General features: G+C 46.5%; 1 protein-coding gene across 6 annotated transcripts in view; it reads right to left on the bottom strand.

The window, feature by feature from the left end:
• The window catches only part of LOC106859660 (neuronal acetylcholine receptor subunit alpha-7-like), a 60351-nt gene extending 49188 nt beyond the window's left edge, over positions 1–11163 (bottom strand). The window contains exons 1-2 of one of the 6 annotated variants that reach the window (XM_088156685.1): positions 11055–11163; positions 8512–8664 (exon numbers count right to left, since the gene is read on the bottom strand). In XM_088156685.1, the coding sequence (XP_088012811.1) occupies positions 8512–8590 (79 nt within the window). In that variant the 5' untranslated portion in view covers positions 8591–8664; positions 11055–11163. Of the gene's footprint in view, positions 1–7939; positions 8035–8511; positions 9016–11054 lie in introns of those variants that run through there. The other 5 variants (XM_088156687.1, XM_088156686.1, XM_088156688.1 and 2 more) reach the window with 5 other exon arrangements.
• Between the last annotated feature and the right edge of the window lie 6772 nt (positions 11164–17935).

Raw genomic sequence — 17935 nt, 5'->3', positions numbered from 1 at the left:
AGTCAGTTTCCCCCAGTTTATGCACTGAGATATACCAAATTCCCAGGAAGAGAAACATAATCATTTTGTCCCAAGACGCGAAGAGAGCAAAGATTCAAAGACCTATTCCTTAGTCACAGGCATGTCTTTAGTAGGAAAAAAAGCTTGTTCCCTTTTTTTATGGTTCAAAAATGAGGGAGAGATCTTGCTCTAAATCATTGCCTCAGTGTGTTATTGATGAAGCAGTGGTAATATGGTTTAACTTCCCTGGGCAATGCAGAGGGCAGGCTGGAGTGGAAATTATACAGATAATAATACCGTGAAAATGAGCTGCCCAGTGTGCTCAGAGGTGTTGTAGTGCTTCCTTCCCTTTTTCCTTCTGCAGTGCTCATCAGCTGGTTATGATCCCAGAGACATTTCCCAAAGGAAGAACTTTCGCCTTGCCAGCCTGCCATCTGTACTTGCATAGCAAAGCTAAGCAGAAAAGGCACTGAGTATGCAATAGGGAAGGCTAGAGATGGCTTCTCCTGCCTTTTTCCCTCATCACTCAAGTTGCAGCTGTTGCCCATGAACAAAGTGAGAGCTGCAAAGCACAGACAATGCACAAATGTCCATATGGATCTGAGAATTAAAAGAAAATTCCAAGTTTGTCTTTACAATATCAGAAGTCAAATGCTGGATAATGAGAAACATAGTGTAAGAACCCTCTGAAAGGGATGGGAGTTAGTCTGATGAAAATTTGACTGCACCTTGAATGACTGATAATTTTTTAAGTGCTTAGTACGTGAACTGGGAAATATGAAGATACATTCTCCTTAATCTGAAACAGTTTCACACTTGGGGAGCAAATACCTATAGATAAGATTCAACACTGTTTTAGGCAGCACCAATGAGCTTTCACTAAGGTCAAATTTGCTGCCTATCTATGTTAGATGTTGTGCTGCCAATAAGCTGGTGATAGCTGGGAGGTCTTGGCAGCAGAAGTGGCTGCTATTAAGGGATTTTTTCTAAGGGAAAGAAGTCTGAGGCTTTGGTGGTTGAGGTCTTCAGAGACAAAGGGAACTGTAAATAGAGGAGCGAAAATTCTTAGCAAGGAGTCTGAATTTATTTCACGTTGATGAGAAAAGCTGCTTTTGACACTGTCTTGATGAAGTAAATGACAGGCTATGAGCAAACTGGATTTTTGACCAATCATACAAGGTTTGTGGAGATCTGACCTAAGACACTTGAAACTATATGTACTATGCTTTGGCTGACTCAGTCCAGATTTGCTTATACGCATACAAAGTGGCTTAAAAGCTTATACTGTTAGGTTGTTAATTTTTTTCCCCCGACTTTAAAGGTATCAAGATCTCAGTGACAGATGAGTGTTGGTTAGCCTTGATCTGTTTTCAGAACACTAGATGCTTTTGTCTTTTCCTTGTGTACGTGGCTCAGGTCCTGGTTTTGTTTGAATCAGTGGTTATATGGAATATTGGTCTCTCCGTGCTGCACCCTGCCAGCCAAGCATGCATTGGCTGAGTCACTCATCCTGACTAAGAGCAGAAATGAACCACAGTGAAACTGAGGTACTTCTAGGGAATGACGATCTGGGGAGCCTGATTTTGTTCTGTCTTTACTCTGTTGCTTTTAAGCTTTGATAACCTCAGTCTACTGCTCCTGAATTATGTTGGTGCAGACAAAACAAAATTAAAACAAAACTGGTGCCCTGTGCGTCCACGGGGAGCATGATTGTCATCTTGTAATACAGTAGCAATGCCACAGATGCAGGATACTAAGTCTCTGAGTGAGACCAGAATGAGCCTGAAAGTCAGAAAGTAATCCTGTACTGTCTGGGCTGCCCTGTTGTATTCTACAGCAAAGAATTCCTGTGTCAGTTAGAGCATTTTGACCCAAAGGTGAAATAATTTGCCCATGTGAGAGAGGCCTCCTCTGGAGAAGGACATCTCTTCTCCTGACCCACAGACCTGTTTCCATTACATCTACCTTCTCTTTACCCTGCTGCCCCCTCTTTGACACCATAAGGCAACACATAAGTAGGTCTGATGGTGCCAGGAGTACTGAAGTGCTTAAGCTGAAATATCAATAAATTTAAATAAATGGTGACCCTAATATCTTTGGAAATTAATTAGAAGTCTTAGACCTTGAACAAAATGCTACTGCAGAGAGTATGCTTCAGGACACCTGTTTGGTTATAACAGAAAGGCAAATCTTTCACTTGGAGCTCCTGGAGCTGCCCAGTTGACATTTATAGATTGTGTGTGAAGCCTGAACATGAACAGGTTTAAATTCAAAGTTGCTGCCCATTCACCACTTGAAAAAGTGGAAACTGCAGAATATCTAGTAACTTTTGATTCAAGTTTTGATCTCTTCTTCCCTTTGTCACAATTGCTCAAGCTGGATTTAAATTTGCTGACTACTTTTCTAAAATGACCAATATTAAAGGGAAAGCACTCCATCAATTGCCATGACTATTCTATGACTTCTGCAGTGATAAAAAGAAAAAAAAAAAACAAAAAAACCCCAAAAAACCACAAAAAACAAAAAACCAAACAAAAAACCAAAAAACCCCACAAGATGGCTAAGAATTATGTAATGTATTATCTGCATCAGTATATGACTTCCTACTTTTGGTTTTTCCCAAATGCACTGACTCAGACGTGATGAGAACCTTTAGCAGCATCATTCTCTACAGCCAGCCAGCACTCAATGAGACCCGCTGTATGACACACAGTTAGCTCTGTGCCATGAAGCCTCCACAGGGCAGCACTGATCCCTTGGAGTGAGTGGAGGCCACTGAGACAACAGGCTGCTGCAACACAGCAGACGGATTAGAGATAAAGAGATATGTCTTTGATCTGCTTGGAGATGAGAAAACAAGGGGGAGTTATTTTGGCTGACTTCAGCTTCCATGAGGAAGGACTCTATCATGAAGAAGTCAGGCTATCCTGGGAGGTGTACAGGGCACAGGACAGAACCAGTAAGATAAAGGTGTATGATGGGGCATTCCCACAGTACTAAGAGAGCCATTTTTTTCTCAAGGGTACTCTGCATAAGGGACACCACTGTCCTTGGATATGTTTGCAGCTTGACACCTCAGATAGCAAACCAATAGAGAAGAAGGATTGGACTGGACAATCTCTGGAGGTCCCTTCCGACCAAATTATTCTACCACTATATGAATCTTTATAGATCAGACCGTCTCTCACCTTAGCTGCTACAGATACATCTTTTCCAAGTTTCTCTCTAGACGTGTGAAAATCTAAGTGACCAGTGATGCTTTTCCACATAACAACAGCTGAGCTTCAGGTAACACAGTGTACTGCCTTAGTCCAGTCTGCAAACTGACTTCAACCTCTGAGTTCTCAGTGAGAAATGAGACCTACTCAAGCCTGCCTCTTTCTTATAAGCAATTTTTTTGCCCAAATCTATGTTGTATTAAGAATAGAAATGAGGACTGTGGTTTTCTCTTCAACATTGTGGAATGCAAAAGTGTTGAAAATATCCATCTCTGAATGGTGATAAGGTCTTCAGACATCTGCTTCAGCACTCCATTAACCATAGATGTTCTAATTGAGCAAAGCCAGCTGATAGCAAGGCAAGGCAGAGACACCAGCACCTCACTGTTTACATGCATAAGTACTCATGTTGACTATAGGTTCCCCTTTTTGTGCAATTTACTGACTTAATTGCAAGCCTGGGTGGGGAGATTCTTACTTCTAAATACTCCATCTGGTTCTGGTCTCAGCGTTCTCATTAGCTGTTTTGCTCAATGTAGAAAGTATTTTATTTGAGTCTTTCTTCAAGCTGTATTTTCTCAGGAGTGTGTTCTAAAACAGCAATAAACTCCTGTCTACCTTTCTCATTTCCTGGGTTTATACTGATTGCTAGTGCTAGCCCCACCTGTCTCAGTCAGATTTGATCTCTTTCTTAATTAGATTATGTAGGATCTCTGGGCAGTAGACATCTTCAACCAACCATGTCAGGACAGATAGAAAGGATTCTGATCTACTTTAATCGCACCCTAGAGCTGAAGAGACAATATCTCCCTCCTTGCTTGTCACATAGAAATGAAATTGTATATGCTACCACCATCACTAACTCATGTTCTTTTCCACATGCCTTAGGAAAATAAACAAGAGAGAAAAAAGAGTTTTGAAGCTGTCTTAAAGAGATGCATCCTCCGCCTAGAATAGGAGATTCTGCTCTGAGACCATCAGAAAACTCTCTGAGCTAGAGCAAGGCTGAAGGCTCCTAAGGTGCCATCTGGCATCATCCCAAAGACCAGATGGGTGCTACTTTCTCATGCATTGTATCTGTTTCTGGATCCCTCCCTACATGCAAAAGTGCTATACCAAGAGGTGCATATAACAATAGGCACTGGTGATGTCATAACCCAGGTGCTTTTTCTGGACCTTCCCACTTTTCCCAGTGATATTTGATAAGAGTTAACACAAAATTTAGCTGATTACTACCAGCAAATGCACACAGAAACACCTCCAACTTTCCTGGAGGCTGGCAACTTCTCAGAAGCTTGGGCCAGCTCCGCTGTTGCAGCTGCGCCGACGATCAGAATACAGATCAGCATCAGAGCTGTGCCAGTGAATGCACATAGAAGATTAGTGACTGAACACAAGGTCTGGTTCATTGAATTGAACAGTCAACTTCAAGAAGCAGGCATTTACAGCAAGTTACTGTAACAGACACTAATTCTGAGGAAACAGGGGTTTGCTTAGGACCCTGCCTGCCCATCTTAAATGTATGGACACATATCAATGGCACTACTGCTCTTGATCATGAAGCATAAGTGCATGTGCCATGGACAAGTACATTAACTCCCTTGGCCCCATGCATATGTGATGCCTTAGCACGCTCTCAGCATTCAGAGTGATCAGCCCTGCTGTCTGTGCTATTAGATATTAAAGCAATGGCAGGGATCTGATAGCAATTTCCCATATCTGCAAGTTGCACATGCGGCATCTTTTTATGCCATCAATATGGAAGAAAAGACCTACCAGTACAAGCTAAGGCCTAGCTCGTATCTTTTCCATTTTAAATGTGTATCAGCTGCATTGTTATTTTTGAAACTGTATCATTCAATGCATCAACATAGAGAATGTGTAGAGCTGAGGTGAATACAATCTTCAGACCTCTAACTAAGGGTATGAAAGATTCTAAACTATCTAACTTTCACACCTGGTTCTTTTCTGATAATAGTTATGAGCTGTGAAAGTACAGCTACCTCACCAACCACCTAAATTATCAATGACATTACTCTATCAAGGCACAGGAATCCTTTTATCTGTTCAACCGTGTCTCTTTGGAGTAAATGAGTTTGATTAACACACATCATTGCAGTTCTATCAGGCCTACACAGCTGAGGCCTGAAGTTCAGATTCCATATATAGGTATTTAAGTAACATTATTTGTTCTTCCTACTACACAGATCTCTAATTAGCTCACATTAGAGAAATTGTAGCTTGGCAGCAGAATCTGGCCTTCTGAGGTTATCTTGCCACCTGCCACCTGCTTGCATGGAAGTGAACCAAGAAATTTGTGAGGATTTGCTCCAAGAGATCATCAGTTCTGTACTGACGTGATCACTAGACATCAATGAAATAAGCAAAGGTGTGAAAAATTGGTGTAGCACAGAAATTCAACTCTGTATTGTGAGTGAGCAAAAGAAAAGCTGCCTTGTACCAGCTGGGTACACCACGCCAGGCTGAGTTACTTCATCATTTACATATTTGAGCTGGTTAGCTCACTTGCAGCATCCCCTGCCATAGGATTTGTCCCATACAGCTGAGCACTTAAATTCCCACCAGACTGCAGAAGAAGGTTTCTGCCCTTAGCTTTCATTTGCCTTTTTTGGGCTTTTCAAAGCCAATTGGCCAGATATGACCCTGATGACAGCCTGCACAGAGCAAAATAACCGAGAGGTCTGACTCTGCTCTTTGCAGCATGTGGGCACTGTAATGGTCTCACTTGAGAAATAAAAAAGGATGTAAAGGCACAGTAATTAGAATACATGGTTTGACTGGAGACTAGCCAAGTGTGTGTTTAACTTCCCTGGTTGTTCAAACCTTGAAGGTGCCTGTGCCCTGAGCAGAAGGTAACTCTTCAGAGAGGCTATGTGTCTTTGTGATCACTGTGACATATTTCTCAGAACGTCCTTGCAGGGATGTCTGCACCCTGTCTCTCAGACTGCACCACACTCAAGAAATGGAGCAGGAATGGATCTGATCCCCACTTTCCAAACAATCCCTGGACCAGGTTTTTCAAGTCCCTCCACCCAAGGTTGTTAGGTAGCTGCTGAGACTCACTGGGTCCTTCTACATTCTGGGTGCTCCTTCAAGGATTCTCTCTGGCCTGGAAGTGATGTCTGACCCTGAGAGTATTCACCTGGGATATAGTAAGGTTAAAAGCCAGTTTCCTGATTTTTCCTTAGGCCCATGTCTCAAAAAAAGCAACATCAGCTCTTCAAGAAGGAAGGCAGCAATGACCTAGCTTAAATGACATGACTACTGGAGCTCCTAGCATTATTGTGAGTAAAATCAGATTGAAGCAGACAGTGGGGGAAAGAAGTAGAAAAAAAATTGAGCTCTTCATGTTTCATTTTCCTTTGGTTTTTATCTAGTTCTTGTCACAGCTTTCCTGTGAAACAGCCCTACAGGAGTTTTCAGAACTTGATAAATTGATATGAACAATGTTGAAACAACTCAGCACTATGTGAGAGTGACGTTAGTTATGATTTGAATTTGCCACGACTTCCATGTGGGTGAACTAAGGAACCCACGGGAAGTTCATCTGGATTTACTGTTAAAAAAAATCTGCTACTGATAACATGCTAAGATCATCTTGACTTTTTTCTCTTCTGCCCAACAGCTCAATTTCCAGGTCTTTCCAGGGTTCTTTCCCCCACCTATTTTTTTTTTTTTAAAGTTAAAAAAATCTTTAAAGTGGAGGTCAATTACAGACCAACTTTATCAGAGATTCATTTTATTCTGCTTTAGTATTTTTCTGTAAAAGTGCATACATGTACGCTGCTGGTAAAAGCACCTAACAAAAAGTCCTCTGAATTATTAATAAAAGCAGTTTGTTTCCATGTGCTGCTGAGAGAAACTAGGCATCCTCCTGATGAATTAGTGACTACTCATGTTGTAAAAGGCAGGATTTACATGACACACAACTTCTCAAAATGGAAATGTCCACAAAATTACTTACCTCATAACTATATGCTATAACCCGCCTTTAGTTCAGATCCTAAGGTAGCACAGAAATGTGTCGAAGATAGCAAGGTTCCTAATTTAGCAAAGGGGGCAAACATTCTCCTGCAGTACCATTGCTACATTAGGCAGATGAAATGTGGTTTTGTAATTATGAAATGCCCTGACATTTTACAGCTTCAGATGAATTAATGAGGAATTATCTTTCTGGCATGAACAGTTCAGTGCAACATCCCACACATGCAAGTTTCCAGTGCCCCTGCACTTCTGAAATAGGTAGATCACCTTCTCTACTTTTAAAAGACAATCCTACTTTATATATAAATTGTGAGAAACAAGACACGGTCCTTCACACCTAGAATACTCAGTTTTAGAATTTTTGATTGCTGCAGGCATGTATGTTTCAGCTGAAAGGCAGCCATAAAAGCACATTTTGTGTAGAATATTGAACATCTTTCACGACTTAGGCTATTTCAACATTCTCACTTAAAAATACTTTGTAAGCCTTGCAATCCTGAATGTTTTTAAATAATCACATAGTTCCTATTTTTGTTTGCACCACGCTGAATCTTCTGAAGATAGCTTAGTCAGAGCTGACACCTTAGGCTACAGAAACCCATTATTATTGTTACTAGATGTTTCTGACTAAATATCCATCTCTGCCTTGACTGTTTCTTATTAAGCATACTAAGAGTATGTATAAGAGAATCAAAACAGTAAATTTATGTACTTACACAGACTTAATCCTCCTAAACGATGCACAGAAAATAAACAGTTATGTATGTTCGTCTGCTCGTATTTCTCTGTAGAATACCATTGCACCCACACACCTACAGGGTTCTCAAAGTCATTCTGCCCAGCCTGAAGTTATAATTTCCTGCTCTCAAAAACCCATGGGAAGGTTATATTTTTAAAGAAAGCAAGAACATATTTCTTTCGAAACACAACCATTTCAAGTAATTTACAGAAGTTAAAATTACCTTTAATTGAAAAAAAAAAACCACAGAAACAAACCCACACACTTCTTCCTTTTTAAAAAAATGTGCCCAGCACTGTAAGATCTATAAACTTACTCAAACTGATTACAAAAGTCAGTCAAACCAGCGTGGGACTCTAATGAAGTTCAAAATACAAGCAGATATAAGACTTTCTGAAAATAAAAGTTGGGGTTGGATGTAACTAGCATTTAGAAGAAAAAAAACTCCAAAAAACACGAAAAAAACCACAACAAATCAAAACACCAGCAACAAAACCCCCAAACCATAACAAAAAAAGGAAAGCCCTGGACAAACACAGATGAGCTTACCTTGAAAGAGTGAGAGGAACAAGGATGACCAGAGATACAGTGCAGAATAAATAAATGCCAAGCACTTTTCTGTGAGCATTGTCAAAATAAGCTAGCTCTCCTTCCTGAGCAGAGGGTGAAAGAGGATGAAGTCTTGAAGACAATCTGCAATGACTGATGGATTTGGCAATTAGAGTAATAAGGCATAAAACTACCTTGCCACCAGAGGAGAAAAGTGAATTTGCTCATGTGCTTCTCTAGTCCCTAGGAGCCAAATCAGCTCAGTGCTTGGGCAGTAAATCCGAACACAAAGGAATAGGTTACATCCCTTTGGACTCACATTGCTCGACACACCGAGCCTTTCCCTGGTCAGGAGCAAATGCAAGTGATCCTCGCACACGGCTCTGTGTGTACTGCAAGAAGGGGGAGTGTGCTGCCTCGGGGACGCTTTCCACATCTCCACATATTGTACCTAACTCGAGACAGCACGGCTGCAGTGTTTCCAGCGCTTGCACTCGAGTGCCTCTAGAGCTGTTTCCCAGCGAAATGAATTTGTGTGTGTCCCCCTCTGCTCTCTCCCAGCTGCCAGGGCAACTTGCAGCAAGCACCTGTGGCACACACCTGCCTTTTCTCCCAGCAGAGGTGGCGGGGGAGATTCAATAGTGTAAAAGTTTGAAAAGATGGAAACAGCTAATCTCTTGTCCACTTTTGATGCTCCCCTTCCTGTAATCACTTCCACCAGATCAGTAGGGAGCTGCTCTGAGTGCCCTCTTCCCGAGCTGCCCGCTGCAGGATTTAGCACATAGCCTGGTTTCCTCTCCTCCCCACAATTTTATTCACCAGCCAAAGAAAGGCAAGGTGAGGCAAAGTCTTGAATGAATTATATTCATCATTTGGGCCTTTCTTTGCTCATTTGCATGAACACTCACCCCCTTCTCTTTCACTGCAATCAGGGACAGGACTTTGCACTTCCCCTGGTTGAATTTCTTAGGGCTTCTGCCTTGGTAGGGTATAACCCTGGGCCAATGCAGAAAGCAGCAGCAAGCCATGACTCTGGGAAGGAGGAGGGATTTGAGCTCTGCCATAGCGAGGCTGCAGTGGGCAGTGCAAGCTGGTAGGAGAGCAGAGCCCCAGGATGTGGGGCACATGGTGTGCTGAGAAGGAGGAGGACTTGCAAGGTTAAGTGGTGGGGCATGGGCTGACCGTGAAGTCTCCCCTGGCTGGAAACATCTGCCCTAGGATCAATTGCAGAAATGCAAACTTCTAATTTTTCCTGAGCATTACAAAAAAATCAGTGAGAAATCAGTGGTCAAAGCACCAGAGAAGGGGAGGAAAACAGCACAAGTGGGGAGAGTAACACCACCAGCATTAGCTAACAATATTCAAAAGTCTTCTGCAGTTTTCATGTTTTCATTTTCTTTTAATAAATGTTAAATAGATTTGGAAGGCTGGAACCACAAGGGGCTGGCGTATACCCCAGCTGCAGCCTGGACTGATTTAGCTGGATCCTGGTGCACTCTCACCCTGTCACTGGATGGTGGGCTGTCTTCCTGGGGGTCTGGAAAGGGTCCTCAGCTGCTGGCCCTCCCTTTGCAGGCTTGCCAGAGTGCCCCAGGCAAGCTTCCATTGGCCAGCTGCACGTAGAACACCCAGGCACAGCCTCCTCTGTGTTCTCCCAGGCCCCTTCTTGCTCCCAATGGGTGAGAATGGGACCTACTACTGGGACCCCATGAAGGCTGGCATGGGAGACCCCCTTGGGTGGAATCAAGGCCAGGGACTGTAGAGGGGCTGTTCTCCCACTCTCCAGCCGCACTGCTGATCTCCAGGCCCATATGATGTTGGGCATCCCCACTGAGCCTGTGTGTGATGGTCCCAATAAGCCGGTGGGCAAAGCTCCTTGTGTGCCTGTGCAGGGAGGCCCGGAGAAGCTAGAACAAAGCCTCATTCAAGCCAAAATAGTGCAGGCTGGATGAGACAAGGCACTGCACTGTTGCTGCTTCCTACCATCCTCAAAGAGCTGCCCCAGCTCCGAATGTAACTACAATAGTAAGTGGTGGAGAACAGCAAGGTAGAGGAGGGATGCTGAGACGTAGTGCAGGAGAGTCTCACCGACCTCAGGGCAGTGGCCACGTGGCTGATGGCAGGACTACTACAGTGCTATAGGACTAGGGGCAGCAGGAGCTCCTACTCAGGTGGAACATGTCTGATAGTGCTGCAAGGCAATGGACACTTGGGACAGCTAAGTGTTCAGGAGATCACACATCAGACTGTGAGTTTGATACATGATCACAGCTCCCTGCAGGGGAGATCACTTGAGCAGAGTCCAAAGCAGGGATGCCTGTTACTGAAGCCAGTTGTGCTGACTGGGGAGCACCTGTACCAAAACTTCTCCTGTTTTCTCCTTCTCTGCTCTCCTTACATCTCCACAGTAGAACAATATGGACCATAGTTTTGTCCATTATTTTTGGTTTAGATTTGGGTTTTTCTTAAATTCGTTTAAAAAGGAAAGCTTTCATCAGTGATTACAACGTCACACATACTGCAATTCTAGTTGCTGTACTCACCTTCAGCCACTGGAGGTGGCTGTCCTCCCACTGATGGCCAGAGTGTGGAGACCGGGGGTAGCTGGGTATCCCTGACTTCTTCCTCTCAGGTGGAACATGTCCGATGGTGCCCTGTGGGGTGGAATGATATGTCACCTTCCCATACAGAGTAGAGGATGGGTCTCACCCTCCTCTTGCAGACAGGACACTCAGGCTTACTCCCGGCCCACTACAGTAGGCACACTTAGCAGAAGCAGAGCAGTCATGACAGTGCATAGCTGGCCTCCTCCCAGCTGTCCAGGTAGATGGGACAGCAGTTGTCCAGCTCCTTGGCCATGCTTGCCATGTGCTGTGGGGTCCAGAGACCACAGCTGGGGATGACAAACCACTTCACTGCCTCTCAGCGACACTGCAGCAGTGAATGTTGCACTAGAAAAGTAAGGCCACAATTGTTGTCTGGCCCTAGGATGGATGGAAGTAATACCCACGCCCCACAGGAAGGAAGCCTTCCCTGCTCCCTAGATGGAGTGTTCCCCTCCCAGATCATTTCTGCTGCTGCCAGAGTGACTCCTGAGTGCCCCAGCTGCTCAACAGAGAGCTTAATTTTGCAAATGACTCACAGGAGCACAGGCTGAAGGTCAGTGATCTCACAAGGATGGCAAATCCACCTATATTATGGCTCTCTGCAAGTAGGAGACTTGGTGCTGCAAATATCCCACTTTGGGCCTCCAAATACAGACAGCTGGAATCCAGGGGCTTTGCAGTCCAGCTCCTCTTCTGCACTCCTCAGCTCTTAATTACATTTCAAACTTAGGCTACAAGTGAATTTCTAGAAATGCCTGGGTTGCTTTGTTCCACAGATAGCCATTTAACCATGTCATCTGGCAAAAATGAGCATGTCTGACAACCAAATATACACACTGGAGTCTAGAAAACATAACTTACTGCTCTACTGAGCTGCAACCAGGTTCTTTGTTGGGATTGCTGTTCACACAGACTTCATCATCAGTGCAGGGGCCCAAAGATGTGTTTCTCTTACAGGCTGTTGTTAAGGAGGGATGTGGGAATACAGCTAGGGAGCATAACTGCTAGCACTGCTCAGCTTGTCACAACCGACAGGGATGTGTTAGCCATAGTACGCCGCAAGCCTTGGCAAGAGTAAACGGGCTTTTGAAGAAGGAATGTAAGAGATAAGCAAGTGCTTGGTACGAGGTGCTTAGTATGCAGTTTTGCAGGGAATCACTGCGCCAGCCCCTGGCCCGGCTGACAGGGACTCAGCCAAGATGGAGTCTGTGTTCATGTGCAGTGCTCCCGGAGTCAGCCTGCATCCTTGAGGCCTGTGGATCTTCTTATCTGTCCTATTTCTCACCTCTGCATTTCTGTCTCCAAATCAGTGTCCACCTCCCTCTTTCCTGTTAGGCTTCCTCCCTTTTCTACTCTCCATCCCTTTTCTTCTGTTTCTGCCCCACTTCCTGGTTTTTCCACTCTGCCTCTCTGTCTCCCAATTGCTCTTTATCCGGCTGCCAGGCCCTCAGGCTTGTTTCTGTATCCTTTTGTGTATTTTCTTGGCCCTTCATTTCCTTGTGCCCACACGTCTTTCTTTATCCCTGCTTCCCTTTTGCTCCCTCCAGCTTCTCCTCCTCCTCCCTTCCTTGTCCATGTTTCATTCCCTCTTGTCCTACTTCTTGTCTCACCGTCCATTTTCCTCTCCCGGTCTCTCCCTTCCACTCCCGCACACAGCCCCACTCCTCGCCCCCTTCCCTTCTCTCTCCTCCCGGGGCAGCCTCCCTCCCCCTTCCCTGCCGCTCTCCGTGCCCGGCACATGCGCGCTGTCCCCGCGGCGCTGCGGGTACAACCGTGGCGTGTGCGAGGCACCGGTGGCCCCGGGGCGGTGCTCGCTGCAGCGGCGCCTTCGCCTGCCCGTGCTGCTCCCGGGCTGGCCCTGCCGCACCTCTGCCCCTCCGCCGGCCCCCCGAGCAGGCCTGAGTGAGGGGGGGAGCGCGCCCGCCTGAGGCGGCGCTGTGGGAGCCGGCGCTGCTGCGGCGGGAGCGCACTGAGGCGCTGAGGGATTGAGGGACGGCTGTGGGATGTCCTCTGCCGGCAGGAGCCGGGGCAGCGGCAGGGACGTTCCCTGAGCGTGTCCCTGCAGCGCTGGGCCTGCCCATCGCTCAGTTTAAAAAGGCTCCTCACACTGGCTCGGCGTTCTTGGTTATCGCTGGCACAGGCAAACCGGCTCTGGTGCCCTCCAGAAAATTTGAACCAGCCCCACAGCCTCAAACACCCAGAGATCTGCTTGAGGCCCCCATGATTCGGCCTCACCTAATCAGAGAAACACAGAATGTTCTGAGTGGGAAGGGAGCCACAAGGACCATCCATCCAACTCCTGGCCCTGCACAGCACCATCCCAAAGAATCACACTATGTTCCTGAGAGCATTGTCCAAATGCTTCTTGAACTCTCTCAGGCTGGAGCTGTGACCACTTCCCTGGAGAGCCTGTTCCAGTTCCCAGCCACCCCTGACACAAGCCCATGCCATTCCCTCAGGCCCTGTCACTGGTCACCAGGGAAACCAGTGCCTGCCCCTCCACCTTCTCTCAGAGTGAAGATGAACAATGGGATGAGGTTTTACCTCAGTCTCCTCTAAGCTGAACAGATTTAGTGACCTTAGCCACTCCTCATATGGCCTCCCCTCAAGGTTCTTCATCTTTGTAGCCTTCCTTTGGATACAAGAGCTTCAGAACCCCAAAATCCCTGCCTGACTAAACCCAAGGGTGCCTGGGTTGCCCCAGGGCCTCAAAATATCCTAAAGGCCCCAACCCTACCCTAGTCTCCTTCCTCTTGCTCAGCAGCTTCCCCCCACCCTACCTAAATGCCCCCAAACACTCCCATCCCCATGCCGGCAGCTCGAAACCCTCTTAAGTGCTGCTCCAGGGTACCTCCACTTATTCCCACAGCCTATCTGAGTATCTCCAGTATTCTCCAGTCCTGTCAGAATACACTACCAAATACTTCTGAATGGTCCTCTAAACGGGACCTGGAGAATATCATCTAGGTGTCATGGCTACCTGCAAACCCTACCCAAGTACCCTCAAAATGCCACAAACCTGCCTCGCAGCCCCCAAAGTTTCTAACCCCTGCTTCTGAACCCCTGAAAATCCTTCTTCAAAGACTCACAAACCATAATTTCCTACAAACATCCCATAAACATTTTTGTAATCCACAAAACATCCATAAGTCCCTTCCAGGAGCCACCAAACAAACTGCAAGCTTGTCCCTGGCCCCCAAAATTTCCCACACCCTGTGTCCAGGTCTCCAACCACTAAACACCCTGAAACCTTTCTGTTGGACCAAGAATACATCTCAAATCACATCCAGCTGCCCCCAAAGACTCACCTAAAATGTCCACAAACAACCTAAACCCTAAATCCTTCCAAGACTTTCTTAGACTTCTGCAAGGCCATGCCAAAGGGTCCATATAGTGTCTCACCAAACCCCAAATATACCCAAATGTGCCATAACTCTTGCTGGCTACACAAGACCCCGCACCCTGCTCATTTCTACTCAAAGCACATAAAATTTGGGTTCTTCCCTACAGGGGGGATTATCTGATTCCTTTCAACACTGAGGTGTGCTGCTTTCCCACAAAATAGGCCACAATGGCCATTAAGTTTTACAACTTCCAAGCAGGTTCTGCGCAACTTTTCTGTAAGTAAGCTGCTAGCTTAACACCAAGGGATTTTGCACAATGCCTGGTTCCCCTAGGACAGTTCCTCTGCCTCCCCACTCACTACAGTTTTATTCATCAGCCAAGAAAAGAAAAGGAAAACAAAGGTTTGAATAACTGATATTCATAATTTGTGCCTTTCTTTGCTCCTTTGCCTGTTCTGAACACTCACCTATTTCTGTTTCACTGTAAACTGCACTTCTTCTCATTGAAGTTCTTGGGGCTCCTGCCTTGGTAGGGTACAACCCTGGGCTGACACAGAAAGCAGCAGCAAGTTATGACTCTGGGAAGGAGGAGGGATTTGGGCGCTGCTGTAGGAAGGCTGCAGTGGGCAGTGCAAGCTGGTAGGAGAGCAGAACCCCGGGATGTGGGGCACCGGGTGCGCTGAGGAGGAGGAGGACTTGCAAGGTTGAGTGGTGGGGCACAGGCTGACTGTGGAGTCCCTTGGCTGGAAACATCTGTCCTAGGATCAATTGCAGAAGTGTAAACCTGGAGCAGAGTCCATTATTTATGTGTTAGATTAGTTTTGTTTTGTTAATTTCTCGGAAGGCATTTGCCAGTGAGTGTAATTTCACACATATTGCAGTCCTGGTTGCTGTATTCACCTTCAGCCACTGGATGTGGCTGTCCTCCCACTGATGGCCAGAGTGTTGCACACCAGGGGACAGATGGGTAACCTGCTTTTTCCTTGCCAAGCAAGTTGTGATTGGAAAAGGGGAGGCCCCACTCGGGGGGCTGCTGTTTCTAGAAACATGAGATATGCAAAAGGGAGATACGGAGGGGCTGAGGAAGCACTGATGGGCAGTGCTTGGTGTCAGCACAGACGACAAAAGCACTCAGGCTGGGCTTGATTAGGTCAGCTGGGGTATTCACAGAGGCAAGTTTCATTCTCTCAGTGTCATCTGGGATGAGTGGGCTGTCCACCCTGGAACAGGGCAGAGTCTTCAGTTGGGCAGAGGAGAGAAGAATTTAACAATCAGTTCATGAGTTAAGAACCAGGAGTGTTCCATCCCATGAATCAGTAAGAGACGCTGTGGCCCAGGTGCCATGGAAGGAAAAACCCCTTAAGTTAGAGAGATTTTGAGAAATGTTCTCCCACAGTTCTCTGCAGCTCTATGTTAAACACCCAGTTACATCATCCCTATTCTCCCCCCCAGTTCTAGAATGTTCCCTGCTCCCAACCTTCCTATTGGCCTCTGTTCCTAGTCTGTCCTCCTCTAGATCCCTGTGGTCTCACCTTTGCACTACCCCTGTTCCCTCAGCCCATTGGCCTTCAGTTCTGTTGCTCCACCCTCCGCTATAAAGTATTTAGTCCTGGACCCTCATTTAGCTCTCGTTCTTTGCCCCTTCTCGTAGAGAGAGATGCTCTCGGGAAGGCAGCGGTCTCGGCAGCTCCTGCCACACTGCTTCACAGGAGAAAACACTCCAAGGGCAAAACAGGCTCAACTTAGAGATACCAAGTGAGTTCATTACTAACAAAATCAGAGGAGCATCATGAGAAGTAATATAAGCCCTTAAAAACAGATTTTCTGGGGGGAGATAGGGCATGGGTTTTGGTCAGCTTATCACCTGAGGTTTTCTTCTGCAGCACAGGCAGAGAAGTCATTCCCCTGGGAGACGATGGGGTCCCTCCCACAGGAGACAGTTCTCTTTGAAGTTCTCCAGTGTGGCTCCAAATCTGAAGAGCAGCAGCCCTCCCAAAGCTGCTGCAATGTGAATCCCTCCCACGGGCACACAGTCCTGCCAAAACTGCTGTGGTTTGGGTCAGTCTTCCACAGGGTGCAGTCCTCCAAGGACAGGCTGCTCCAGCGTGGAAGCAGGGCTCTCTCTCCACTGGCTCTCACACTGGATCACAGCCTCCTCCAGGCATCCACCTGCTCCAGCATGGGGCTCCTCCATGGGCTGTGGGTGGATCTCTGTATCCTCCATGGATCCCCATGGGCTGTGGGTGGATCTCTGCATTGCCCCATGGATCCCCATGGGCTGTGGGTGGATCTCTGCATCCCCCGTGGTCCCCATGGGCTGCAGAGGCACAGCTGCTTCACCATGGTCTGTCTGCACCATGGCCTGAAGAGGAATCTCAGCTCCAATGCCTGGGGCACCTCCTGCCCCTCCTCCACTGACCATAGTGTATCCATGTTGTTTCCCTCACATGTTCTCACCTCCTCCTCTTCTCTGGCTAGAATTAAAACCACACTTGCACTTTTGTTTTCCTTTCTTCTTACAGACGCATTACCATCATCTCTAGCTGGCCCAGCCTTGGCCAGCAGCATGTTCAACTTCAGAGCCATCAGCCACTGGCTCTGCTGGACATGATGGAAGTTTCCAGCAGCTTCTCACAGAAGCCACCTCTGTGGTCTCCCCCGCTACCAAAAACCAGGCCAAAAAACCAGCTTTCTTTACTTGATTCCTGGTGATTTGGACAATCTCTCTGCACTCTCCCAGGCTACCTGTGCTTGCCTCCATCCTTTGTGCGTTTCCTTGTGTTTGAGTTTGTCCAGGGGTTCCTTCTTCATTCATGCAGGCCTCCTGGCATTTTTTGCCTGACTTCTTCCGTGCTGGTGTGCATTGATGCTGAGCTTGAAGGAGGTGATCCTTTAATATCAATCAGCTTTCTTAGAGTTCTCTTCCCTCCTGGACTTTATCCTTAGACACCACTGAAGAAGTCAAGATCTGCTGTCGTGAAGTTCAGCGTAGTGAGCTTGCTGTGCATCTTCATCACTGCCCTGAAGATCTCAAACTCCACCATTTCATGGTCACTGCAGCCAAGACTGCCCTTGGGCTTCCCATTCCCCACCAGCCTCTACTTGGTGAGAACAAAGTCCTGCATAGCACATCTCCTTCTTCTCTTTCACTTGGAGAAGGAAATTATAATTATATTTCAGAAACCTCCTGGATTGCTTATGTCCTGCTGTATTCTCCCTTGAACAGCTGTCGGGGTAGTTCAAATCCCCTCTGTGGACCAGGCTTGTGAATGTGAGGCTGCTCCTGTCTGTCTCCGAGGGACTCATCTGCTCAGTGTTCCTGGTCAGGCAGCCTGTAGTGGGCCCCTATTGTAATATCACCTGTCCCTGCCCTGTCTTTAATCCAGACCCATGAGCTCCCACTTGGCTCCTCATCCATTCCAGTGCAGAACTCCATCCACTTCAGCGTGTTCTTGGCAGAAAGCAACACTCCTT

Source organism: Sturnus vulgaris, chromosome Z (genome assembly GCF_052056855.1).
Source record: "Sturnus vulgaris isolate bStuVul1 chromosome Z, bStuVul1.hap1, whole genome shotgun sequence".
NCBI classification, from domain to species: Eukaryota; Metazoa; Chordata; class Aves; order Passeriformes; family Sturnidae; genus Sturnus; species Sturnus vulgaris.
The sequence above is the reverse complement of the archived record's forward strand: the minus strand, read 5'-3'. Positions and strand labels throughout refer to the sequence as shown.